At 34.1% G+C, this 25,125-nt stretch overlaps 2 protein-coding genes across 4 annotated transcripts in view; both read left to right on the top strand.

The window, feature by feature from the left end:
- USP43 (ubiquitin specific peptidase 43) overlaps positions 1 to 7,635 on the top strand; it is a 110,073-nt gene extending 102,438 nt beyond the window's left edge. For both annotated transcript variants that reach the window (XM_074311932.1, XM_074311933.1), the window contains exon 15: positions 962 to 7,635. In XM_074311932.1, coding sequence (XP_074168033.1) covers positions 962 to 2,031 — 1,070 coding nt within the window. In that variant the 3' untranslated portion in view covers positions 2,032 to 7,635. The remainder of the gene's footprint in view (positions 1 to 961) is intronic.
- A 3,266-nt stretch (positions 7,636 to 10,901) lies between these two features.
- LOC141566828 (uncharacterized) overlaps positions 10,902 to 25,125 on the top strand; it is a 98,238-nt gene continuing 84,014 nt past the window's right edge. Inside the window, exons 1-3 of one of the 2 annotated variants that reach the window (XM_074311934.1) lie at positions 10,902 to 11,012; positions 22,804 to 23,036; positions 24,070 to 24,151. In XM_074311934.1, the coding sequence (XP_074168035.1) occupies positions 10,993 to 11,012; positions 22,804 to 23,036; positions 24,070 to 24,151 (335 nt within the window). In that variant the 5' untranslated portion in view covers positions 10,902 to 10,992. The remainder of the gene's footprint in view (positions 11,013 to 22,803; positions 23,037 to 24,069; positions 24,152 to 25,125) is intronic. The other variant, XM_074311935.1, reaches the window with a different exon arrangement.

The raw sequence follows: 25,125 nt of genomic DNA, 5'->3' as shown, positions 1-25,125 counted from the left end.
AACTAGTCCTTTTAGGTGGTTGTGAGAAATAACAGAAATTTATCATAAGATTTGTTTTCTTTTTCCTCCTAAGGGATCTCCTCTTTTGCCTTTCCATCGCCCAGACTTTGTAGTATATTTTTCACATGTTTTCTCCCAACTGTTCATTATTTCAATTTAAATATGAAATATTTATACTTCATATCTTTTTGATACTTAATTTCAAATACTTGAAATGGGATAATATTTTAGCCCCTTCTTTTAATTCTCAGGATTTTTGTTCATTTATACTCATTCACTTTTCCTCTTTTAGCATTAATTCTATTCTGACTGTACTTTTTCATTTTTCTTATTTTGATATATTTCTAGATTTTTTTCATATTCACCTTATCTGTTGACTTTAATTGCTTTACAGTATTCCATTATATTAATGGGCCACAATTTATTTAACTATGCCTCTTTTATTAAGCATATTTAGATAGCTTCCATTTTTTCCCAGTTATACATAATATTTTACTGTCTTTGAACAGATGGTAGAAAATGTAAAAAATAAAAAGTAACAAAAAACAAATCTAACTCAGGTATATTCCCATCAGTGGAATTAATGAACTGTAGAGTATGATCATTCTAATAACTTCTATAACCATGGCTGACTAAATTTAGTTATTTTATATATATATATATATATATATATATATATATAATCATAATAGCTAACATTCATATAGCATTCAGGGCTTTCAGATGCCAGAGAATATCAGAACATTCCCTAATATTGGCTTGTCTTTCGACTTACTGAAATACTAAAGGATTTTAGCAAATACATTCCATTCTAGTTGTTGTCAGTCAGCAATAATATACTACAGCAGAGGATTGTACTAAACACTGAGAAAAGCTAAAAGGAAATAGATGACTAAATGATTACTTTTAGTGGTTCTGGAATGTGGTTTAGGCAATAATAACCCTGTCTCTCTCTTCTCAGGGAAGTCTGAGTCAAAGCCTTTTGTGCGAGGTGTTCAAGGTAGAAGTGCCAGCATGAAGGAGCCTGTCACATCTAAAAGAAACCCACAGGGGACTTTAAAGACCATGCCCCTTAGATGGTCTTTGGGAACCAAAGACAGAACAAAACATCAATCTGTTCAGTTGATGGAATATTTAGAGTCTGGACGAAGACCCAAGTACACTAACCAATCCATCATTCCAGTGATGGTGACTAGTGCTACTAAGGAAGCAAATATCTCAGTATCTGCACCATCAAACTCAACAGCTCCCACAAATGATGAAGGGGATAGCAAGTGGGCAGATGGGAAGGTACAGACTCCTCTGAGAAGCCCTTCTAGTAATCGTGAGATTGATTCTCTAAGAAGAACCAAGAAACCAAAAGAAAGTTTGAGTAAAGAGATAAGACTACCCCCAAAACTTGACATTCCTCTCTCTATGACAAGATCAGCTGGGATTGAAGGGCTGGCTCAGGCAAAGAGCTATATGAACAAACCAGATGGCTGTGGGAAAAGCCGAAAGAGTAACATTTTACCATGTCCCAAGGATTTTCTGAACGTCCTACATTTCTCTGGATCAAACAGAGATGACCAAAGTGTCTCAGCCAAATATGAGGCTAAAACACAGGAAAGAATTCCTGAGTCAGAACAGCTCCAACAAAGGTTTGCTCTTCTCAAATCCATTGTTTTAAAAAAAGAACTAAAGGAGAAGGATAACAGTTCAGACATTTCTAGGAGTCCTTCTCTCATCTTCCCATGGAACAGCAAATGGAGCAGTAGAGATGAAGAACAGGGTAGTAACATGTTTCTCGGCAAGCTTAGAGGAAGTCTGACAAAGGACGAGGTAAACCTTTTAGAAAAAAATGTAGGTCAAGTTCATACTTCCTTCAGGCTTCCTAGACAAATCAGCTGGTTCCAGAAAGGAGCTGGTATGTCCCACCCATCTCGAAGATGTATTTCTGAAAGACAGACTTCTAATGGCACCTTTCAAAGAGCAAAATACCACACTATTGCCTTAGGCCCGAAAAAAAAAGTACCTGAGTCCAGCTTGTGATAAGCATTAAAGTGTTATGGTACTTAAAAGTATGAACCAGTTTTGAAAGAAGGTTACTATGTTATCAGTACAATTACATCAAATTATTGATTTGAACTGGATCTTCAGGATGAAGAAGATTTCAATAAGCAGTTTTAGGTTAGGGGAAAACATTCCTCAACTTTTTAAGCTTCCAGAATTCAAATTCTCCCATTCTAAGTGGTGCCTTCATTTCCTCAGACCTCTAGGGGGCTGTATAGGCCAGCATATAGCATAGAATCTGAACATTGACTTTTTTTCTCTTGTTCCATTCATGTAAGGGAATTATTTTAAGAGTGCTACTCTTTAATTTTCTTCCCCTTTTTTGGTACATCTTTTGAACAAGTAGGCATATCAAAAAATACTTCTTGATCTTTTTAATGCTTTACTGGGATACAAGGCAAGCACTGAATGAAATGACAATGGGGGGAGTTAGAGAGATAACATTAAAGAAGACTTTTTAATATATAAAAACTTTTATCAAATCATTTAAATTTAGTTTTTTAAAGCTATTTTACTACTAGGAAAATGTTTTACATTTTTATTTTAACAAAAAATAAATCTCTGAATGGTTTTATTAAAAAGTGTCTCAGGGAAACATGAGAAGAACTCTTTGGTATATTATTTGAGCTGGTAGATATTGACCCTTTTTTTTGTCCTAGAGGATGTACATAGCTTCCACAACCTTCCAAGGTGGTTTTCCAAGGATTTAGGAGGTTAATGCAAAAGTCTTAGAGGTAAATAGGAAACTTAAAATAACATTCATTATCTAAAAGGTAATCACTATGGTTACGCTGTGCAAATGAGAATCTTCTCTTTATACACACAATATGACCACAGCATGCCTTCGAAAATTATTTTCACTGCAGGGAAGCAAAAGCAATATCTTCTTTCATTGGATAAGACTGCCTAATTTTGATCAGATTTTATCTGAAAGCAAAACAAGCGAGCAACAAGCTTTTATTAAGTGCTTACTATGAGTTAGGAACTGTTGCACTTGGGAAGAAGCCCAGCCTCAAAGTGAAATGTAGCAAGGTAACTTTTTAAAAGATAGCTTTTGATTTCAGTTTCTTTATGTCTAAAATGCTGGGTTTGTACTAGATACAGAACTCACAAGTTATAATACAGATTCTAATCTTTGCATCAGCCCTTAGAAGTCTCCTCTAACACTCTATCTTAACTCAGCAGTTGATGGATAAAGAAGAAAGGGATGAAGTAGAGTGAGGAAGTAAATCTTGATAAATTGAAAGAAGAAAGCTGCTTTTTGTTATACATAGTGAGGCTCGTCTTAAGGACCCAAACAGGAAATTCTGCTTCTAGGATAGAAAAGCCGACAAAAGCCCCTTCTCTATTTTTCAAAGGCAGGATCATTTATTTTAAGGTAGAATACTTGTTTTATTCATTCAGACCATGATAATAGTGTGTTGATATTTTTTGTTTTCACATCACCTTAATTTCTAATGTCCTTCCTCATTCCATTACCCAAGGAGTCATTTATTGTAGTAAAGAACAAAAGTGAAAGAGAAGAAGAAAAAGCAAAAGCACATAAAAAGCTATGACATATAATACAGTATTTTCACCCATGGTAATATCCCCTTCCCTCACCAAGGAAAGGAAAGTAGAAAGATAAGTTTCTCAATTTTTCTTTGAGGCCAAGCTTTAAAAATGTTAATTGATGTTATTTGTTTTATATTACCTTTATTTTCCCAATGTTATCTCTCCTTTCTTCCCTTCCCAGACAGCCATCCTTTATAACAGAAAGAAAAAATGGTACCACAAAACTATGACAATCATTTTTTTACTCTAACATGTAGTGTTCCACCCTCATAGTCCTCCATTCCTACAAGAAAGAGGAAAAGAGTCTTCTCAACTCTATTCTTTGAGGTCAAGTTGCTTATTATAATTTATCTTCCAAGTGATTACAGGCCAGGGAAATAAATATACATGGTGAGTGCAACAATGTAACTGGAAGGAACAATAAAATAATTGAAAGTGAATACTGTGAAATTATATGGCTTTCTGAAGTATAAAATTATAAGGGCTTTTTTCACATAAAGTTATACTAGATATTCTTTTAGTTATTTTATTTCCTGCAGTCTCTACACCAGGACCAGCTTATGTCTTATTCTCCAGAGATTTAGACTATAATTCATTGGATGACCTTAATTCCAGATCTATATCTCACCAGGTGACATCCTGGACCCTCCATCTCTAGCTGCATCTTCTGAATATGCCTTTTAATAGTCATTCTTTGTGTAGAAATTGTCCCTATGTTTCCAAACTGCAAATTAAGTGCTCAACAGAGAGTATGTATGTCTAGTATTTGGTAAATTGACTGGCTCATGGGATCATAGATTTAGAGCTGAAATAGACTTTAAAGATCATCAAGGGCAAATCTTTTATTTTACAGGTGAGGAAACAGATTGAAAGAAGTTAAGTAACTTATTTATGATGAACTAGTAAAATCTCTGAATTGAGATATTCCTGACTCATACTCTGTCCTGAGTCACCTAATAGAGGGAGAAAAATGCTTCTTTATGATGAGGGTTGAAGTCCCTTTAAGATTCCTTTCTAATTGTCCATGGCTGACCTTGATTCACAAATCCTGGTCAAAGGCACCCTTTGAATATCTGGGTCCAGCCCCCACCCTCAGCTCAGCTTCCCCCAGCCCTCACCTGATCTGAGCTAACTTAAAAGCCCGCCAGAACTTGGAACTGCCCACAATCTTTTGGGTATAAAAAGGGCCAAGCCGGAGCCCTCTTTGCAGGAGCCCTCCCAGCCAACACATGGTATCTTTCCAGTCATGTAGGGGTTCCTGCCCGCCCAGCGGCCACCTTCAGCCCTGGCATCTTTCTAACTGAACTTTACTTCCAAATTCCTACAATAAACCTTTTATTTATCAATCTAGGTTTTTGGGCCTGTAAATTCATTTTACAGGGGACACTGCGCCTCATGGGATTATCTATGCACTGAGAAATGGGGTTCCCCCTTTCCTTTCCCTCATATTTATACAGTCAACATTTTAAGGAATTGGGGAAAACCTGAGTTTGCCTTCTTTATCTTTAACAAAGTCCTTTTATATTATCTCTTTAGATCCTCCCACTAGCCTGTGGATTAGCAGGGCAACTGTTTACCCTCTTAAGGTAAACCTGTCCTCAAGGAAATTTGAGCCAGAGAATTTTTATGATTTGTTCATTATAATTTACAAATTATACATTTATTATTCAAGAAACATTGAATATGGAACATATCTGTTTTAAACACTTGGTAATTGAAGTTGAGATACACAGCTGCCCTTGAGTTGATAATCTATGAAAAAGTAAGACAAACATATGACTGTAGTAGGAGGCAGAATGATAAGTAATAATACAAGAGAAGCACATTTAATTAAATGAGAAATACTGAAAGAAAAGAAAATAAAGTATGGCCTTCATTGCTGAAGAAGGGATAGGTGTACCACCTATAAACTCACCTTGCTATGACTCAAGCCAGAGCTAGCAGGGGTTGCTGTGTAGATCTGGTGTTTTATCAAATAGATAATCTTTCTTGTTAAGGGACAGGTCAATTCTGAGAGCCTCCACAGCTGTGGATCATAACATCTGAAGGAGTTACAGGGCAGCCTTTGCTGACACAGGTGTTGCGGACTGGGAATGAGATAAACTGGAGGCAGAGGGAAGAGGAGGGAGGTCAAACAATGCAACAGCCTCTCAATCTTCTTGTATTATCCTCTCATAAGAGGGGATCCATTCTGCAGTTCTGGTTTGGATCTTCAGCAGCCATTGTCAAATGGCCCCTGGTAGTACAACAGGGTTCTAACTACCCTGACAAAGATACAGTTTTTAAGAATTATACATATCATCTTCTCATGTAGGGATTTAAACATTTTAACCTTTAAAACTCATGTTTTATATTTTTTCATTAAATCCTGTATTTCATGAATGGGCACTTTTCCCTTGAAAAATAATGCTTAATAGGGGCAGCTAGGTGGTGTAGTGGTTAGAATACCAGTCCTGAAGTTAGGAGGACCTGAGTTCAAATCTGGCCTCAGACACTTAACATTTCCTAGCTGTGTGGCCCTGGGCAAGTCATTTAACCCCAATTGTCTCAACAACAACAACAAATAATAATAATAATAATAATGCTTAATTTTGCTGGGTAGTTGATTCTTGGTTGTAGTCCAAGCTCCTTTGCCTTCTAGAATATCATATTCCAGGCCCTTCACTCCTTTAAAGTAGAAGCTGCTAGGTCCTGGGTCATCCTGATTGTGACTCCTCAATGTGTGAATTGTTTCTTTCTGGCTGCTTGCAGTTATTTTCTCCTTGATTTGATAAATTTGGAATTTAGCTATGATATTCCTTGGAGTTTTTATTTGGATGTCTTTTTCAGGAGGTGATCAATGGTTTTAGGTATTAGGGCAATTTTCCTTGATTTCTTGAAAGATGTTGCCCAAGGTTCTTTTTTTTTTTTTTTTTTTTTTAAATCATGGCTTTCAGATAATCTAATAATTCTTAGATTGTCTCTCCTGGATCTTTTCTAATAATATCTAGTCAAGTACAATAAAGCCATATTGATTTCAATAAATTGAGTCCTATTATTTCTAGCCATATGAAAAGATGCTCCAAATCATTATTGATCAGATAAATGCAAATTAATACAACTCTGAGATACCACTACACACCTGTCAGATTGGTTAGGATGACTGGAAAAGATAATGATGAATATAGGAGGGGATGTGGGAAAACTGGGACACTGATACATTGTTGGTGGAATTGTGAATATATCCAGCAATTCTGGAGAGGTATTTGGAACTATGCTCAAAAAGTTGGCAAACTGTGCATACCCTTTGATCCAGCAGTGATATTACTGGGTTTATATCCCAAAGAGATCTTAAAGAAGGGAAAGGGACCTGTATGTGCAATAATATTTGTGGCAACCCTTTTTGTAGTGGCAAGAAACTAGAAATTGAATGGATGCTCATCAGTTGGAGAATGGCTGAATAAATTGTGTTATAGGAATGTTATGGAATATTATTGTTCTATAAGAAATCACCAGCAGGATGATTTCAGAAAGACGTGGAGAGACTTACATGAACTGATGTTGAGTGAAATGAACAGAACCAGGAGATCACTATACACTTCAACAACAACACTCACTGTATGAGGATGTATTCTGATGGACATGACTCTCTTCAACAATGAGATGAACCAAATCAGTTCCATCTGTTCAGTAATGAAGAGAGTGAGCTACATCCAGAGACCACAACATAGCATTTCAACTCTTTCTCTTATTGTCCACTTGCATTTTTGTTTTCCTTCTTGGGTTATTTTTACCTTATTTCTAAATCAGATTTTTCTTATGCAGCAAGATAACTATACATATACATACATTATGTATACATATATACATAATTATACATTATGTTTTATTTCATATTGCAATAACAATTAAATGTATACATATGTATACATATATTACATTTAACATATATAACATATTTAACATGTATTGGTCTATTTGCCATCCAGAGGAAGGGGTTGGGGGAAGGAGGGAAAAGTTGGAACAGGAGGTTTTGCAAGGGCCAATGATGAAAAATTACCCATGCATATGTCTTGTAAATAAAAAACTATAATAAAATACTTTAAAAATTCTATCTGCAGCTAGATTAAATTTTAATTGGGAAATAGTTAACAAAGTGGATAAGAATATAATGCAACATAAAAAAAGAAATTGAGTTTTGTGGTATTCAGGAGTAGAAAATTTATTGAAATTTATGCTTATCAAAGCAAAATCTGTGCTATTATAGATTGTTGTCCAATATGTTAAACATATTAGGGGAATAGGAAATTCTAAAATTTAGAATTTAGAAGTGGCATGTTGTAGTAGTAAAAGTATCTGTGGGACTGAGAATTAGGACCTTTGGCTTTCTTAGTTCTGCTGATATTCTCTGTAATCTTGGGCAGTTAATGAAAACCTCTTGGACTCAGTTTCCTCAATTGCAAAACAAAAGTAGTAGCTCAGATGTTCTCTTGATGTTCTATGATAATATAAAGAAATGAAAGGGTGGGGTAAATGTACCAAGCAATTGAGCATTATTAGATATAATATGCACTCAATAGTCAAAGGATACAAATAGGTAAATTAGGGAGGAAATATAAACTATTAATAATATTTTAAAATACTCAAACTCTAATAATCAGAACTATAAGCCAAGATAAGCTTAAAATATAACTTGTACTCACTAGAATGGTATACATGTATGTATTTGTATATAATAACTATATAATTCACACTTATTTTTTATAATGACAGCCTGAGTAAAAAGTGTATTCATGTTTCTTGCAATTTAAGAAAATGAAAACAGGAACTAGACCATGTACATATAGAGGAAATCTGATGGTGATGACACAACTTTGAAGATATGGAAGATATTTTCAAGATACCTGCAAGAAGCAAAGATACTATTGATTAAAAAAAAAAATCTCAGACAATACTATGACCACCACCATCCCATCAAGTATATAACATAAAGTCATCCATGAGCCTACTTTCTCATCTCTATAAAATTTTAGTGAGTATTATTTATGCAATTATTGAGCATATCCTTAACAAAAAGATAAGCAAACAGGCAAGATTTTACAAGAGTTTTAAACACATTTTCACAATCATAAACTGTATAGAAAATGCAAAATTAAACTATGTTCATAAACTGTATAGAAAATGCAAAATTAAACTATGTTCCTTTTTAAGAAACCATAAAAAGTATATGAGTCAGGTACAGCAAAATATAGTCTTAAGGCTCTTTTCCAACAAAGTATTTCCAATTCACATATTAAAAACATAGATAATACTTTGTTCATTGATCATCTGATAATCTATGTCAAGTGAGGCATAAAATGGGGAGATATATGCTTGCCAAGGTGGTTTGCTATTGCCATATTGAATGTCCTGCTCAGTTTCCAGACAGAAAAGGGATTCCCTATAGACAAAGATGTCTTCCAGATGTTCCTGTTTGTATTTGGCATTGGCTGAAAACTACACAGCCTCCTCAGCATATTTTATAATCTTTTAAAGGAGATTATTCTGTCCACACAGGAAAGACCAAATGAATGACCATTTTATTTTTATTTTTATTTTTTTTTTTTAGTCAACAATGTACAGTTAAATGAGCAACCCATCAAGTTAGTACATCAACACATAGACCTTGGACAGGTATTATAGAAGGACAATGAGCTGGGCTTAGACTTGACTAGAAGGAAATCATGATGAAAGTCATTGAAAATCATGTAGAATTTTGTATTTCTGTTATAAAAATCCAAAATCTATCTTAAGAACAATATTCTTCTATGCTTCAAATCATAGAAAATTTCAATCTTCAAAGAACCAAAATTACAGATAACCTAAAAGGCAATGGAGAGGCAAATGATGAGCAGTAAGTAAGGTACCCCATATTACCAACAATAACTTTCATGGGAAAAGTGGAAAAAAGTATAGTTGTGAAAGGAAGAGGACGTGGTAAATTTAAAAGTGTTAGTTCCTCCCAAGAAATCAGTTAGGAAACTTTGAAGAGTGAACTAGATGGGAAATAGGATTTTTTTTTTTTTTTTTTAGAAAATGAAAAATAAGTTACACTTTAGGAGTGGGCTATCTAACAATTAATCTTCATTTACTTTACATGGCCCCTTAAATAGTTGTGGCATATCATTGAAACTGTACAATATTGTGTCAAAAGCAGCTGACAGAATTTTCAAGCATGGTGACAGCTTTGTAGTGCAGTAAATACTAAACACTGAGCCTGGAATCATAAAAACCTAAGTTCAAATCTAGCCTCAGAAACTGACTAACTATATGACATTGGGCAAGTAACTTAACTTTAGCCTCAGTTTTCTCCATTGTAAAAATGAGATAAGAATAGTATTTATTTCTCAGAGTTATTGTAAATATCAAATTAGATGATATGTGTAAAATACTTAGCACAGTGCCTAGGAAGTTAATAAGTGATTATTGACCGATTATTTGAATTTCCTTATTTGTAAATGAGGATAATTATAGTACCTAATGAGGTTGTGAGGATAAAATATTTGGAAACTACTTTGCAAAATTTAAAGCTGTATATAAATACAAACTTATTTGTAATTGTCTTCTTTCATCATAGTTAGGTAAATGAAATAAGTGAGAGAGAGGACAGTCTTCTATGGCTTTCATTTTGGAAAAGATGGTGATCCAGAAAATGTATCTAGGATGGGGTATTGGGTGAAGATAGGTATTGGAGTAGCAAATCGAAGTTGGACAAGAAAGCAAGGGTGATTAGAATATGTAAGCTGTCAGTGGAATTCAGGGATAGCAGTGGAAGATAACTGTGTTGGGGAAGATCAGAATTTACCTGCCAGACATCATTGCCATGGAGCAAATCCTTAATTGGCTTACCCTATTTATGACTTTGCTACCTGTATTTCATTTTTGTTAGAAGGGGCAATATAGGATAAGAATCAATACCCTGTTTTCTCTATAGCTATTTTCACTTTATGGGTACATTTTTCAGGTCAAAAAATAGAAAGGGCTGCAGCATGAAGTTTAACCCTTTGTAGAAGATGTTTTAGAAGGAGATATTATAAAATTTTGTTCAACAAAAAAGGATTTGTATAAAGAAGTCCTTTAAGTTCCTTTCTAACTTCTAGATTCTCCATTTCTACAGTGTAATAGATTTGTTTTTAATTGTCACAGGTCCCTGGGGTCTCTAGTGATGACCCAAAAAGCACAAATAGCCAGTCTCCTTGGTTACAAAAACTTGAGGTGACATCATCGTGACACCATAACAGGGTCTAGGGCCCATCCCTGAAAGTTTTTGTGCCTGTGTCCTTTCTGTGAGGAAGTGGTCCAAACTGGTTTTTCTTTTTCACACACTGTGTGATTGGATAACAGGCAGATCACCAGGGATTTTCAAGAATGGAACATGGAAACAAGGGGTAATTATTTATACTTTATATTCCCAGTTTCTTTTTCTCTTGGGATTATTGATTGAAATGCTGAGGACAAAGAGTAAAGAGTTTGAAACTAGAAAATAAAGTATATATAAATATACACACACATACATATATACATATGTATGTATATATAGAGAGATATCTATATCTAGTTGTCAGTTTGCCCAATGTTTCCTACGTGTCAAGAGACTAGAGTCCTGTCACATTAGCCAAATGAATTGGATAGAAATAAATGTAAATTTTCATTTAATGAGCCATTGTTAGGAAAAGCAAGTCTAGGACATGACTTACAAAATGTCTACCCTGCCTAATGCTTGCCATAAAGTTTGGGAAAGCATTATTATAACTTTTTCTAATCAATACTGTCATCCAGCTGTGATGGCTGAGCAAGAATTTCTCAAGCTCTAGTTTCCTCCTTTCCTTAGATGTTGACATAGTTACCATCTGATGCCATGTCATCATGAGAAAATTTAGATTTTTCTAAATCCTCTCACCCCAAGGGTTCTATGATTTTATAGCCTATAAGGACAGGATGCAAAAAGATCACTCTGTTGACTTTTCAATAATAAGTCATTTTTCTTGACATGTGTGATCTTCTCAAGTGAAATTACATATTTCCTCTCTATTATAATTCTCTTGCCCTTATTTTTTTCCAAACCAGATTTGTACTTTCTTTCTTTTCTTTTAATCCTCAATTCATGTCTCTTTTGTAACATTTGAGATTTAATCATTTGCCTCTTTTTTCTCTTAGACCTGTCTCTAAGTTCCCTTATTTCTGTCTCCACCTATTTTCTTCTACCTTTTAATATATTTTAATATCAGCATCCCTATGTATATGTTGAGAGAGAGGCTCTTTCTTGATCATATTAGTCTTGTAAATGTCTGTAAATGAAACAAATCCACACAGAAAAAAATACCTTGAGACTATCACTTCTTTTTCAAAGAAGTGTGTAACATGCTTCATCATCACCACACTGGGGTTATCACTAGTCATTTAATTAATTAAAATCCTCAAGACTTTAAAAATTGCTTAATTTCACAATATTGCCATCTTTGTATGTTCTCTTGGTCCTGGGAATCTAATTGTTGTAACAAAGTAAGAAGTATCAATTAGGGAATTGCTCAATTAATTCATGTACTTCAGGACAAGTACACAACTCTGCTTTACTCCATTGCCACTGGAAAAGTACAAGAGCATTTGTTCATCATCCAGAACTTGTGCAAACATGCCACACATGAAACAAGCATACAATATTGATGAATTTCTCTGGGTAACCAAATATTATCATCTTCTAGAAGTCCTCATGACTGACAGTCTTAGGTTGTCTTAGGTTGACAAATGTAATGTACAAACTTTATTCTGCTTCTGGAATTTCTCCTGAAATTGTCAGGCAGCAGATACCATGTTGACTGCTTCTCAATCCTTTCTGAAGTTACACTTGCTCTGCAATGTCAGAGAAACTGAGGCAAGATATTAGAGAGTTTTTAATATTTTATTTGGATTTCTGAGAGGGGATCCATTTTGGTCCCAGGGCTGATGTCTTAAAGGATTCAGCATCGAATGTGAGCTTCCAGTGATTTTTATATATGTGGCTCTAAGTGATCAGGGTAGACAAAGGCAGGTGCAGAGTCAGAACACTGAGAGCGGGAATATCCAGGGACAGACCATCAATCTGGTTCTGACAAGGTGGGGGGGTGAGAATCATAAATTCTACTTGAAACAAAAAATCTGGAACTTAGAGATAGAAGATGCCAATTAGGTATCTGAGATAGGACATCTGGAGTCAAATTGACCCACTGTCAATGCTATAAAATTACCCATGCATATATCTGGTAAATAAATCTATAATTAATTTTTTTAAAAAGTAGAGTGCCAGTAAAACTTAGAAAAATGCAGGATTTCTGGCTAAGTAAGATGACAAATGAAATTCTGTTTTGCATGGATATTAACACTACAAAGTGCTTCTATGATACCCTGAACACTATTTATGGGCCACAGAACTTTAGTTCACCATCTCAATGACTCAGTTCTGATGGAGTCATACTGATAAGGACATGATCTTGGAGAGATGGGCTGAATACTTCAATCATATTCTCAACAGACCATCATCATCCAATGCTGAAGCTATTGACCATATAACTCAGTTGGAATCATCCCCTCTCTGGCTGAATTTCTAACTGAAGTTATTAAGCTCCTGTGACAAAGTTCCTGGTGCTGATTCCATTCCAATAGAAGTCTACAAGAAAGCGGGTCTACTGTTCATATAAAAATTTACTGAAATCTTACAGATTATATGGCAAGAGAAGATTATCCCAAAGGAGATAAAAAATATCTCCATTGTTTATGTCTATAAAGAAAAAAAGGAGGGGCAGCTTGATGGCGAAGTGGAGAGAGCAACAGCCCTGAAGTCAGGGGAACCTGAGTTCAAATCTGGCCTCAGACACTTAACACTTCCTAGGTGTGTGACCCTGGTTAAGTCATTTAACCCCAATTGCCTCAGGGGAAAAAAGGGAAATAGGTTGTCCTATGATGATCACAGAGTCAGGGGTGTGTGAAGTATGGATCTCGTCCAGTCATACATTCGATTCTTGCCAGAGTCGGGAGAGCTTTCATTTGGAAAATGGTCATCTACTCAAGAGCTGTTCACAGTTTACTTTTAGTGTCCTGCCTCAGTTTCCCTAAATTGTCCTGCTTCAGTTTCCCTGAATTGTTTTGCCTCAATTCCTTGAATTGTTCTTCCTCAATCCTCCTGGTTGCAACCCCCCTTCCTGACCATTAGGGCTGAGATAATTAGGGGTATAGAGATCTGGCCACTCTGGAATTCCAAAAGAGCCTGGTACCCAACTAGGATCAGTTCTCTGTCTTCAGATTTTACCTGAGACAAAAACCTAAATTGTGACCTATGAATTGCTAGAAAGGGAGGGAACTGAGACAATTTTGAGATCCAACACCAGAGAAACTGTCATTAGAGAGGAGAGAAAATGAGCAGTAAAGAGAAATAGAGAGAAAAGATTGATATTATCAAATATCTAAGATAGAAGAAAACCTAAAAACCATGAATATAAGCAGATAAATCAACAGGGAAGACAACAGCAAAAGAAAATATAGCTTCCAGATCTAGTAAGATAATTCAGGCATCTATGAATAAAGAACAAAGAAGAATGAACAAAGGAAAGGTAATAAAAGAGAACAGAAAACAAAAAAAGGTGATCATGGGTAAGGTCAGGTCAGGTGGGTCAAAGGCCTAGCAATAACAGTGTTTGGAAGAACCTCAAAAATGTTAACCCCGTGAAGATTATAGATAGTAAAAGATTAAGTATATATATAAGGAATACAAATCAAGGAATGTATCTAGAATAAACAGAAAGGAAAGATAAACAATGAATTCAGAATAAGGAATAGAAATTCTTTCTACACAAAGGCACAGAGTAGTCAGAGTAAAGATGTAACAAAAAACCATAATATCCTAGATTGCCCACCAAACTTTCTTGAGAAATACATGTACACATACATACACATACACAATCTAATTCTGATTAAATTAAATAAATTGATCATAAACTTTTCCCCAGTCCAAAAATATGACAAGTAATTTTTTTCTGTGCTCCACTAATTTGTTTTTCATGTTATCTATTTGAAGCTTATCTTGGTAGGTGGTATGAGATATTGATCTAGACCTTGTTTCTATGAAGTATATTTTGTAATTTTGTATGTCCTGGCAGTTAGATTTCCAAGCATTCTATATTATCCATAGATATTTTAAATAAAATGTTTCTATTTCCTCTTTCTGTGTTTTATTGGTAATATACAGAAATACTGGAGGTGGAATTATGTCCTATAATTTTGCCAAAGTTGTTAATTATTTCAATTTTTTTGGTTGAATCTATAAAAATACTAGTTTTGTTTCCTTTTTGCTTGCATTAATTCTTTAAAGTTATTTTTTCTTGTTTTATAGCTAACATTTCTAGTATCATGTATAATAATGGTGATAATAGACAAGATTATTATGAAAAAAAAATTAACCAACTAGAAAGGGAAATACAGACAAAAATAACTCTTTGAAAATATTAGGCGAGGGGAAGACAATAAAACTATAAGAGACCAAGAAATAACAAAACAAAATATAAAGCATGCAATAATAAGAACAGAATATGAAACATAAGAAAAACAACAGATCTGGAGAACAAATCAAGAAGAGAAAATATAAGATAACATTACACATATACTGTGAAGGATTTATAACCTCCAAAATCTATAAAGCAACATTACACATATACTGTGAAGGATTTATTCCCTCCAAAATCTATAAAGAGATAAGGTGGGGGGGAAGGGAGAATGTAGAAGCAAAGGGTGAGGGAAGAAGACAAAAGAGGGATTCATGGATGAGGGGAGGTTAAGTAATAGCAAGGCAAATTAAGGAGCAGAATTAAAGCAGAAGACTTATCAGGGATAGGAAAAAAATATGAAAAAACTTAGATTCAATCAAATTTCTCTTGAGACTATAATCTATATTATATGTCAGCCCTACTAATGTTTTAGATGAATATTTACATATGGGTAAATGTGTGTGTATATATACATATATATGTGTGTGTTTCTGAGGGTATGTTAACATGTATGCATGTTGCTTTTTGTATATGCATATAGATATATGTATATGTGAGTGGGTCTGTGGATGTGTTTGAATGTATGTGTATGTGTGTGTATGTATATATCTATGCATATAACATATATCTGTACTTAACTATAGCCTGCTTGGGGGGGAAGTAGGGGAGAGGGATGAAAGGGGGAAAACAGAATAAAGTAAAAAAAGTATGCAGCAGAAAACAAAAGAATAATCTACAAGGAAACAAAGAAAAAATGGATACTCATTAATATAAATTTTTTTAAAATGAGTATTGGATTTTGTAAAAAGTTTTTCTGGTCTATTAAAACACTGGCTGGTATAAATCTATCCTGATCATAGTGTGTGATCTTTGTGATGTATAATAACACATAATATTCTTTTTTCTAGTATTTTATTTAATTTTGTTACATCAAATTCATTAGGAAAATTTGTAGTTTTTTCTTTGTTTTGACTCTGTGGTTTAGAGGTCAAGACCATATTACTATCATAGAATAAATTTGGTAAGGCTTCTTTATTTTATTTTTTATTTATTTTTAATTTTTATTAATTTTATGATTATAATTTTTGACAGTACATATGCATAGGTAATTTTTTTTACAACATTATCTCCTTGTACTCACTTCTGTTCTGAATTTTCCCCTCCTTCCCTCTACCCCCTCCCCAGATGACAGGCAATCCCATACATGTTAAATGTGTTATAGTATATCATTGATACAATAACAGAACCGAATTTCTTGTTGCACAGGAAGAATTGGATTCAGAAGGTAAAAGTAACCTGGGAAGAAAGACAATAGTGCAAACAGTTTACACTTATTTCCCAGTGTTCCTTCTCTAGGTGTAGCTGATTCTGTCCATCATTGATCAACTGGAAGTGAGTTAGATCTTCTTTTTGTTGAAGATATCCACTGCCATCAGAATACATCCTCATACAGTATTGTTGTTGAAGTGTATAATGATCTCCTGGTTCTGCTCATTTCACTCAGCATCAGTTCATATAAGTCTCTCCAAGCCTCTCTGTATTCATCCTGCTGGTCATTTCTTACAGAGCAATAATATTCCATAATATTAATATACCATAATTTACCCAACCATTCTCCAATTGATGGGCATCCATTCATTTTCTAGTTCCTGGCCACTACAAGAAGGGCTGCCACAAACATTTTTGCACATACAGGTCCCTTTCCCTTTAGTATTTCTTTGGGATATAAGCCCAGTAGTAGACTTATTTTTTCAACAAGTTTATTTTTCAACTAGTATTCTAATTAATTATTTCTTTAAAAGTATGTTGAATCTTTTGTAAATCAATCCAATCCTGGATATTTTTTCCTTTAGGAATTCATTTATGGCTTACTAACATAAAAATATTTATTACTCAGATCAAAAGAACTTAAATAGCCCTATACGTATTCATTCATTTCATTTAGAGTATCAGTTTTATTGGAACATAATTAAACAAAATAGTTTCTAATGATTGATTTTATTTCATTTTCATCAATTATGAATGGACTCTTTTCATTTTTTATGTTATTGGTCTTTTTTTTAATAAAATTATCTGATGGCTTATCCATTTTATTGTATTTTTTAAAAAAGCTCCTAGTTTTATTCATTAGTTCTTTTTTTTTTTTTTTTACTTTCAATTTTGTTAATCTTTGATTTTAAGATTTTTATTTTGGGATTTGAGTTTTTAATTTGTTGTTTTTATGGTTTTTTTAAAATTACATTCCAAACTAGTTAATCTGCTCTTTTTCTCTTTTATTGAGGTAAACTTTTAGTGATAGATTTTTCCCCCCAAAGTACTAATTTGGCTAAACCAACAATTTTTGGTATATTGTCTCATTATTGTAATTGTCTTTAATGAATGTACTGATTATTTCTAAGATTTCTTTTTTTGCTCACATATTCTTCAGGACTAAGTTCTTAAGTTTCCAAATATCTTTTAATTGGTGCTTTAAAGGTCCTTTATTAAATATAATTTTATTGTATTGTGATCTGAAAAAGATAAATTTATTATTTTTGCTTTTGTTTGTGTTGTTAATGCTCTAATACAAAGTCATGTGAAGGTGTCATATACTGCTGTGCATAGATATATTTCTTTTGATTCCCAGTTATTATTCTCCAGAAGTGTGTCACCGAATTTTCCTAAAATTCTATTCATCTCTTTAACTTCTTGTTAATTTTTATAGTTAGATTTATTGAGGTCTGAAAGAAATAGAGATGCCCTTAATAATAAATTGAGCTATTATAGTTTTAATATTTTCTCCTACAACTCAATTAACTTTTCTTTAAGAACTTATATACTATGTATTTGGTTGCATATATATTTGATAATGATGATACCTTTTAGCAAAATATAATTTCTCTATCTCTTTAATTGGGTCAATTTAGCTTTTTATTTGTCTGAGATCAGGATTACTTCCCCTGCCTTTTTTTCAACTAAATCAAATTTTTATATTAGTCTTACTAAGGCTTTGTAGTACTTGACTTCTTTAGTTCTGGATGCTTGCAATATTTTTTTCTTTGACTGGGAAGTTCTAAATTTTGCTTATAATATTCCTGGGGGTGTTCATTTAGGAGCTTCTTTCAGGAGTCATCAGTGGAGTCTTTCAATTTCTACATTTCCTATGGTTCCATTTTAAAAAGATTTTTTAAAAAAGATTTCTTGAAATATTTCATTTAGACTCTTTTTTTTTTGTTGTTTGCTTCATGACTTTTAGATAATCCACTTTTTCTTAAATTATCTTTATCTGTTTTCCAGGCTTCTATTTTTTTAGTCTTTTTACTTTTTATTATTTATTGATATCTTAAAGAGTCAATAACTTCCATTTAGGCAATTCTAATTTTTTTTTTTAATTTTTTTTTATTATATATATATATTTTATAATATTATCCCTTGTATTCATTTTTCCAAATTACCCCCCCCTCCCTTATTCCCTCCCCCCCGACGACAGGCAATACCATACATTTTACATGTGTTACAATATAGTCTAAGTACAATACATGTGTGTGAATATCATTTTCTTGTTGCACAATAAACATTAGAATCCGAAGGTACATGCAACCTGGGCAGACAGATATTAGTGCTAACAATTTTCATTCCCCTCCCAGTGTTTCTTCTCTGGGTGTAGCTACCTCTGTCCATCATTGATCAACTGGAAGTGAGTTGGATCTTCTTTATGTTGAAGATTTCCACTTCCATCAGAATACATCCTCATACAGTATTGTTGTTGAAGTATACAGTGATCTTCTGGTCAATTCTAATTTTTAAGGAGCTATTTTTAGAAAAGTTTTTTATCTCTTTTACTAAGCTGTTAGTTTTTCACAACTTTCTTTCATATTTTTCACTTTTCCCCATTTTTTCTTTATTACTCTTTAGTTTTAAAATAATTTTTTTTTTGCTCTTTTAAAAAAAAAAACTTTCTGAACTTCTCTAGGAATTCCTGCTGATCTTATATTTAGTCTGTAGTATCTTTGAGGCTTGACTTACACATATTTTCAAGTTCTTATCTTCTCCTGGGTTTAGGTTTTGAGCTGCCCTGCCAACATAGTAGCTCTTTATGATTGCGTTCTTTTTTTTGTTTATTCATTTTTCTAGCCTACTTCTTGAATTTGGAACTTATGTGAGTACTGGGCTCTGTACACTTATTGGGGAATGAAGAAATGTCTGCCTTGAGCTGGCTGTCCTTTTGCATCGTTTTGATGCTTTTACATCTCAATCTGGGGCCTTCATGTTTTCAGCACTTCCAAATTAGTGTGATCTAGGGAAAGGTCTTGCATTGCTTTCCTGGTCTGAATTCTGCAAGTTTCTGACGCAGATTTTGGTCTGTGTGTGATTAAATTTTAATAGTCTAGTAGACTTGGTTATTATTAACTCATTAGAGATTTTTCACACTCAGAGGGACTGAACTGCTGGCTCTACTTTGATATAGATCTCTTACTCTGATTATTTCCACTGTAGAATTTTATTCTGGACTAAAGGCAAAGACTGAGTTACTGCTCTGTCTCTGGGCTTAAAGCCATACAGTTTTGTTTCCAGAAATTTTTTCTTGTTCAGTCCATACTAGATCCATGCTCAATTACTACGTTTTTCTTCACCCTGAATCTGTGATTTGGAATTGGATAATGGGCAACTGATGACAGGGATTCCCTAGGATCTCTTTCCGTCTCTGTGCTTTCTATCCTAGTGCACTGTTTTGACTTCCTTTCTGCCCTAGGTTACTTAAAAGCTTCCTGCTATTACTATTGTCTCACCCACTCCTAACCTGCCCCAGAACCCTTATCTTTTTCTACCTCCCTTACTGACTCTAAGTTAGCAACAAGACTCATTATGAGTTTTTCTAGTCTTCCCTGCTCAGAATTTGTTCTAACAGTTTTCTAGATTTTTTCCCAGAGGAAATATGTTAAATGAGCTAGGCAAAAAGGCTTCCTTTCACTCAGCCAACTTGACTCTGCTTCCAAAGATTTTCAATGAGCTTTAAATCAGGTAAATTCTCAGGCCACTGAATCATGGTTATGTCCATTTTGAATTTTTCTTTCTTTCTTTCTTTCTTTCTTTCTTTCTTTCTTTCTTTCTTTCTTCTTTCTTTCTTTCTTTCTTTCTTTCTTTCTTTCTTTCTTTCTTTCTTTCTTTCTTTCTTTCTTTCTTTCTTTTCTTTCTTTCTTTCTTTCTTTCTTTCTTTCTTTCTTTCTTTCTTTCTTTCTTCTTCTTTCTTTCTTTCTTCCTTCTTTCTTCTTTTCTTCCTTCCTTTCTTCTTTTCTTCCTTCCTTCCTTCCTTCCTTCCTTCCTTCCTTCCTTCCTTCCTTCCTTCCTTCCTTCCTTCCTTCCTTCCTTCCTTCCTTTCTTCCTTTCTTCCTTCCTTTCTTTCTTCCTTTCTTTCTTTCTTTCTTTCTTTCTTTCTTTCTTTCTTTCTTTCTTTCTTTCTTTCTTTCTTTCTTTCTTTCTTTCTTTCTTTCTTTCTTTCTTTCTTTCTTTCTTTCTTTCTTTCTTTCTTTCTTCTTTCTTCTTCCTTTCTTTCTTTCTTCCTTCTTCTTCCTTTCTTTCTTTCTTCCTTCCTTCCTTTCTTTCTTTCTTCCTTCCTTCCTTTCTTCTTTTCTTCCTTTCTTCCTTCCTTCCTTCCTTCCTTCCTTCCTTCCTTCCTTCCTTCCTTCCTTCCTTCCTTCCTTCCTTCCTTCCTTCCTTCCTTCCTTCCTTCCTTCCTTCCTTCCTTCCTTCCTTCCTTCCTTCCTTCCTTCCTTCCTACCTTCCTTGTTAGGATTACTAAGTGAGAACTCGAGTTGTCTGGATAGTGACAAGGTGAGAATTCAGGTTGGACAATTACAAGGTGAGAACTCAGGTTGACTTGATGGAAGGAGCAGGCTCATTGGCTGAGGTGGTTCTTCCCAGAAGCCCTTGCATTATCCCACGCCCATTCTCTGGGAGAATAAAAGAGAGGACTCCCAGAGATAGAAGAAGACTCTGCATTGCATCAGGCTTGACGGGGCTCCCTGCAGGAAGGGAAGTCACTTCTCTGGACAAGAGTTAACAGCAACTGCCTGGAGACAACGGTTCGTTACAGGAAGAAGAATCTGTCGGAGAGATTTGAGTAGAAGACACAGCAGATCTCTTCCCAGAGAGTGATCCGGCAGCTTCTAGAGACGACAGCTCGCTACACTTCCTTCCTTCCTTCCTTCCTTCCTTCCTTCCTTCCTTCCTTCCTTCCTTCCTTCCTTCCTTCCTTCCTTCCTTCCTTCCTTCCTTCCTTCCTTCCTTCCTTCCTTCCTTCCTTTCTTTCTCTCTCTCTCTCTCTCTCTCTCTCTCTCTCTCTCTCTCTCTCTCTCTCTCTCTCTCTCTCTCTCTCTCTCTCTCTCTCTCTTCCTTCCTTCCTTCCTTCCTTCCTTCCTTCCTTCCTTCCTTCCTTTCTTTCTTTCTTTCTTTCTTTCTTTCTTTCTTTCTTTTTTTCTTTCTTTCTTTCTTTCTTTCTTTCTTTCTTTCTTTCTTTCTTTCTTTCTTTCTTTCTTTCTTTCTTTCTTTCTTTCTTTCTTTCTTTCTTTCTTTCTTTCTTTCTTTCTTTCTTTCTTTCTTTCTTTCTTTCTTTCTTTCTTTCTTTCTTTCTTAGAAAAAGTGTATTTAATCTTGATTCAGATTCCATCTTTCTCTGGAGATGAATAGCATTTTTCATCATAAGTCCTTCAGAATTGTCTTAGATCATTTTATAATTATTCATATTGATCATCATACAACATTATAATTATTATGTGCAATATTCTCTTGGTTCTGCTTACCTAACTTTTTAATCAATTTATATAAATCTTCCTAGGTTTTTCTGAAAGCATCCTTATCATTTCTTATGGCACAATTTATTAGATCACTATATATTTATATAAATGTATTTGTATATATGAGGTTTTTTCCATTTTTAAAGTTAATTTTGTAATTATAAAATTTTTTGACAGTATATATGCATGAGTAATTTTTTAATAACATTATCCCTTGTATTCATTTTTCCAAATTTTCCCCTCCCTCCCTCTACTCCCTCCCCTAGATGACAGGCAATCCCATACATTTTACATGTGTTACAATATAACCTAGATACAATATATGTGTGTAAATCCAATTTTCTTGTTGCATGTTTAAATATTAGATTCCAGAGGTATAAGTAACCTGGGTAGATAGACAGTAGTGCTAAACAGTTTACATTCAATTCCCAGTATTCCTTCTCTGGGTGTAGTTGTTTCTGTCCATCACTGATCAACTGGAAGTGAGTTGGATCTTCTTTATGTTGAAGATATCCACTTCCATCAGAATACGTCTTTATACAGCATTGTTGTTGAAGTGTACAGCGATCTTCTGGTTCTGCCCGTTTCACTCAGCATCAGTTGGTGTAAGTCTCTCCAACCCTCTCTGTATTCCTCCTTTTAGTCATTTCTTACAGAGCAATAATATTCCATAACCTTCATATACCATCATTTACCGAACCATTCTCCAATTGATGGACATCTATTGAATGAATTTCTTAACCTATTCTATTCTATCTCTGATGATTTCTGAAACAATTCTAGTGGATAACTAGATTTTATAATAATTAGAAGTATTTAGGGAGCAAAACATATAATTCACACTTTACAATTTAGAGAACTTCTTTAAATATGTCTCCTTTGTTTCTGTCCAGGATAGCCCAGAATACCACAGAAGAAACAAATAACAGCAAGAAAGAACAATCCCCTGACCAAGCAGTTACAAAACAGGAGAAGTTACTTATCTTATCAATGCCACAGATTACTGGCATGAGGATACCAACAGGGAGTATCGAGACAGAGTCCCAGTTACATGCAGAGGACAAATGTCCTACTTTCTCTTTGGAGATTGGATTGTTGACTGGATCACAGAGTGATAGAGAGATAGGTAGGACTCCTATCTTTTCCCTCTTGCTGCTATCCTCTCATTCTTAAGTTTCTTAGAAGGGAAAATTCTTTTGTGGCTGAGTTTATGCAACCAAATTTCAGGGGCACTATGAATATTACTATGTCCTTCAAAACATTTTCCTATCTACTCACAAATGCCAAAAATATTTTTTAACAAAAAAAGCTTTGTATTCTACAGAGATAAATCATTAAAAGTATAAATTATAAGAGGTAAGACCTTTATACACAAGTTTTACTTCAAAAATAAATTATAGCAGATTCTTTTCTTTATGATTGATGAGAGGTAAGTTTATAAAATAGAAGAACATTGGAGCCAGAAGAATGATGGCAAGACAAGATGAAATTCTCTGAATTACACACAAATAGAAATATTATCACTACAGACTGGGGAAATGACAATCAAAGGACAGACAGAAGAGCTGGTATGAGCTCATTGAAGACTAAGGATACATCAGAGAAAGAAGTCCTCTTTTTGCCTGAGATGTCTTCATAAATAGGGTCCTATCTTGAGAAACTAGGGTTGGGGTAGTGGTAAAGATTTCATAATTTTGCTTAGGCCTGGCCTTATTTATTTTTAAATGTCTATAATGAATATTCATTTCTTATCCTACCAGAAAGCATTTGCCTAGGCTTTTAATTGGCCAACAAAATGACCTGGGAATAGCTCAGAACTTGAATAACAGATCTTAAAGTCAACAAAAATTTAAATAAAATAGTATAAATTTTAATGTAATGAAACTTGAGAAAAATGCTTCTTTTTTCCCCTTCAGATGTTCATATTGCACAGGTCTCTATGTAAGACACATGTCCCATTTACAGACTCTCCTTTTCTCCTCTTTATTTTCTATTGGATCCTACTGGTTTTGAAGGTGAATGTTTTAACTTCAATTTTTCTTTATTTTTATCTATTCTCCTTTTTCCTGTTCTAGGTAAATTGTGTTCTCTAATTTATATCTGATTATCATAGTAATCCCCCAATAACAATTCTTTTTCCTTCCTCTTTCTCTTTTCAGGGAGTGGTGACAACATGAAAGGAAGCTCAAGTCTCAGCTCAAGCCAGGAATCACATCCTCAGTTATCTATACCTGAATTAAAGTAAGGAGATGCTTTTTGAAGAGTATCTGAAATCAATTGAACCAGCTTTGTGCTCCAAGTATTGCTTATCTTATATAGGCTAATTATTATTTTTTTAATGCAATGAACAAAAATTTATTTTTTCTTCCTTTTGTGTCATTTCCCTAAAAAAGAAAAAAATAACAAATAAAATCATATATAGTAAAGCAAAACAAATTTGTTCATTGGCCATATGTGTGCCTGTGCATATGCATATATCTATATATATATTTTTTTTCTATTTCTATCTGATCCTGCATCCTGAATCCATTGCCTCTCTGATAGATGAGTAACATGAATATTGGAAACTGGAATTGTTTAGCCATTAAATAGATCAGTTCTTAAGTCCTTCACAGTTGTAAGTAGGCTAATTTTAGAACTTAACATAAATAAAGAAATAAGTCTTGTTAGGGAATTAAAGTCTTTATTCATACCTTTTGTTTCAGGATTACTTTAATTTTCAAATATTTCCTTCTCCATCTCCTACTTAGAGCTATCTCTCATAATAGACTAAAAACAGAGAGAAGAAAAGGGGCAGAGAAGAGAGCAATTTCCTAAAATTCACCAATATATCAACTGAGTCTTACACAATATGTAGTATTCCATACTTTCAAAGTAAAGAAAGACTTTGAAAACAGTTTCCAAAAGAAATCATTCCAGGACTTAAGTCAGAAAAGTTAGGTTCTACGTTTGGTACTAACTTACTTGATGACCTTGGGGAAAAAACTTCCTCTTTCTAAACCTCATTTTCCTCATCTGTAAAATTAGAACCTAATTCTATTATCTCTCAAGACTTTTTAGTTCTTTAATTGAGCAGTATGGTTCAGTGATAAGAGCTCTGAAGTTCTTGGTTCAACTCCTGCTACTCATTTCATCTTGATTACATCATTTAGCTTCACTGGATCTCAGTTTTTCCCCCTCTAAAGTGATCTGATCAGATGGCTTCTGTGGATACT

This window comes from Sminthopsis crassicaudata, chromosome 4, assembly GCF_048593235.1.
Source record: "Sminthopsis crassicaudata isolate SCR6 chromosome 4, ASM4859323v1, whole genome shotgun sequence".
In the NCBI taxonomy this organism is placed as follows: domain Eukaryota; kingdom Metazoa; phylum Chordata; class Mammalia; order Dasyuromorphia; family Dasyuridae; genus Sminthopsis; species Sminthopsis crassicaudata.
The sequence above is the reverse complement of the archived record's forward strand: the minus strand, read 5'-3'. Positions and strand labels throughout refer to the sequence as shown.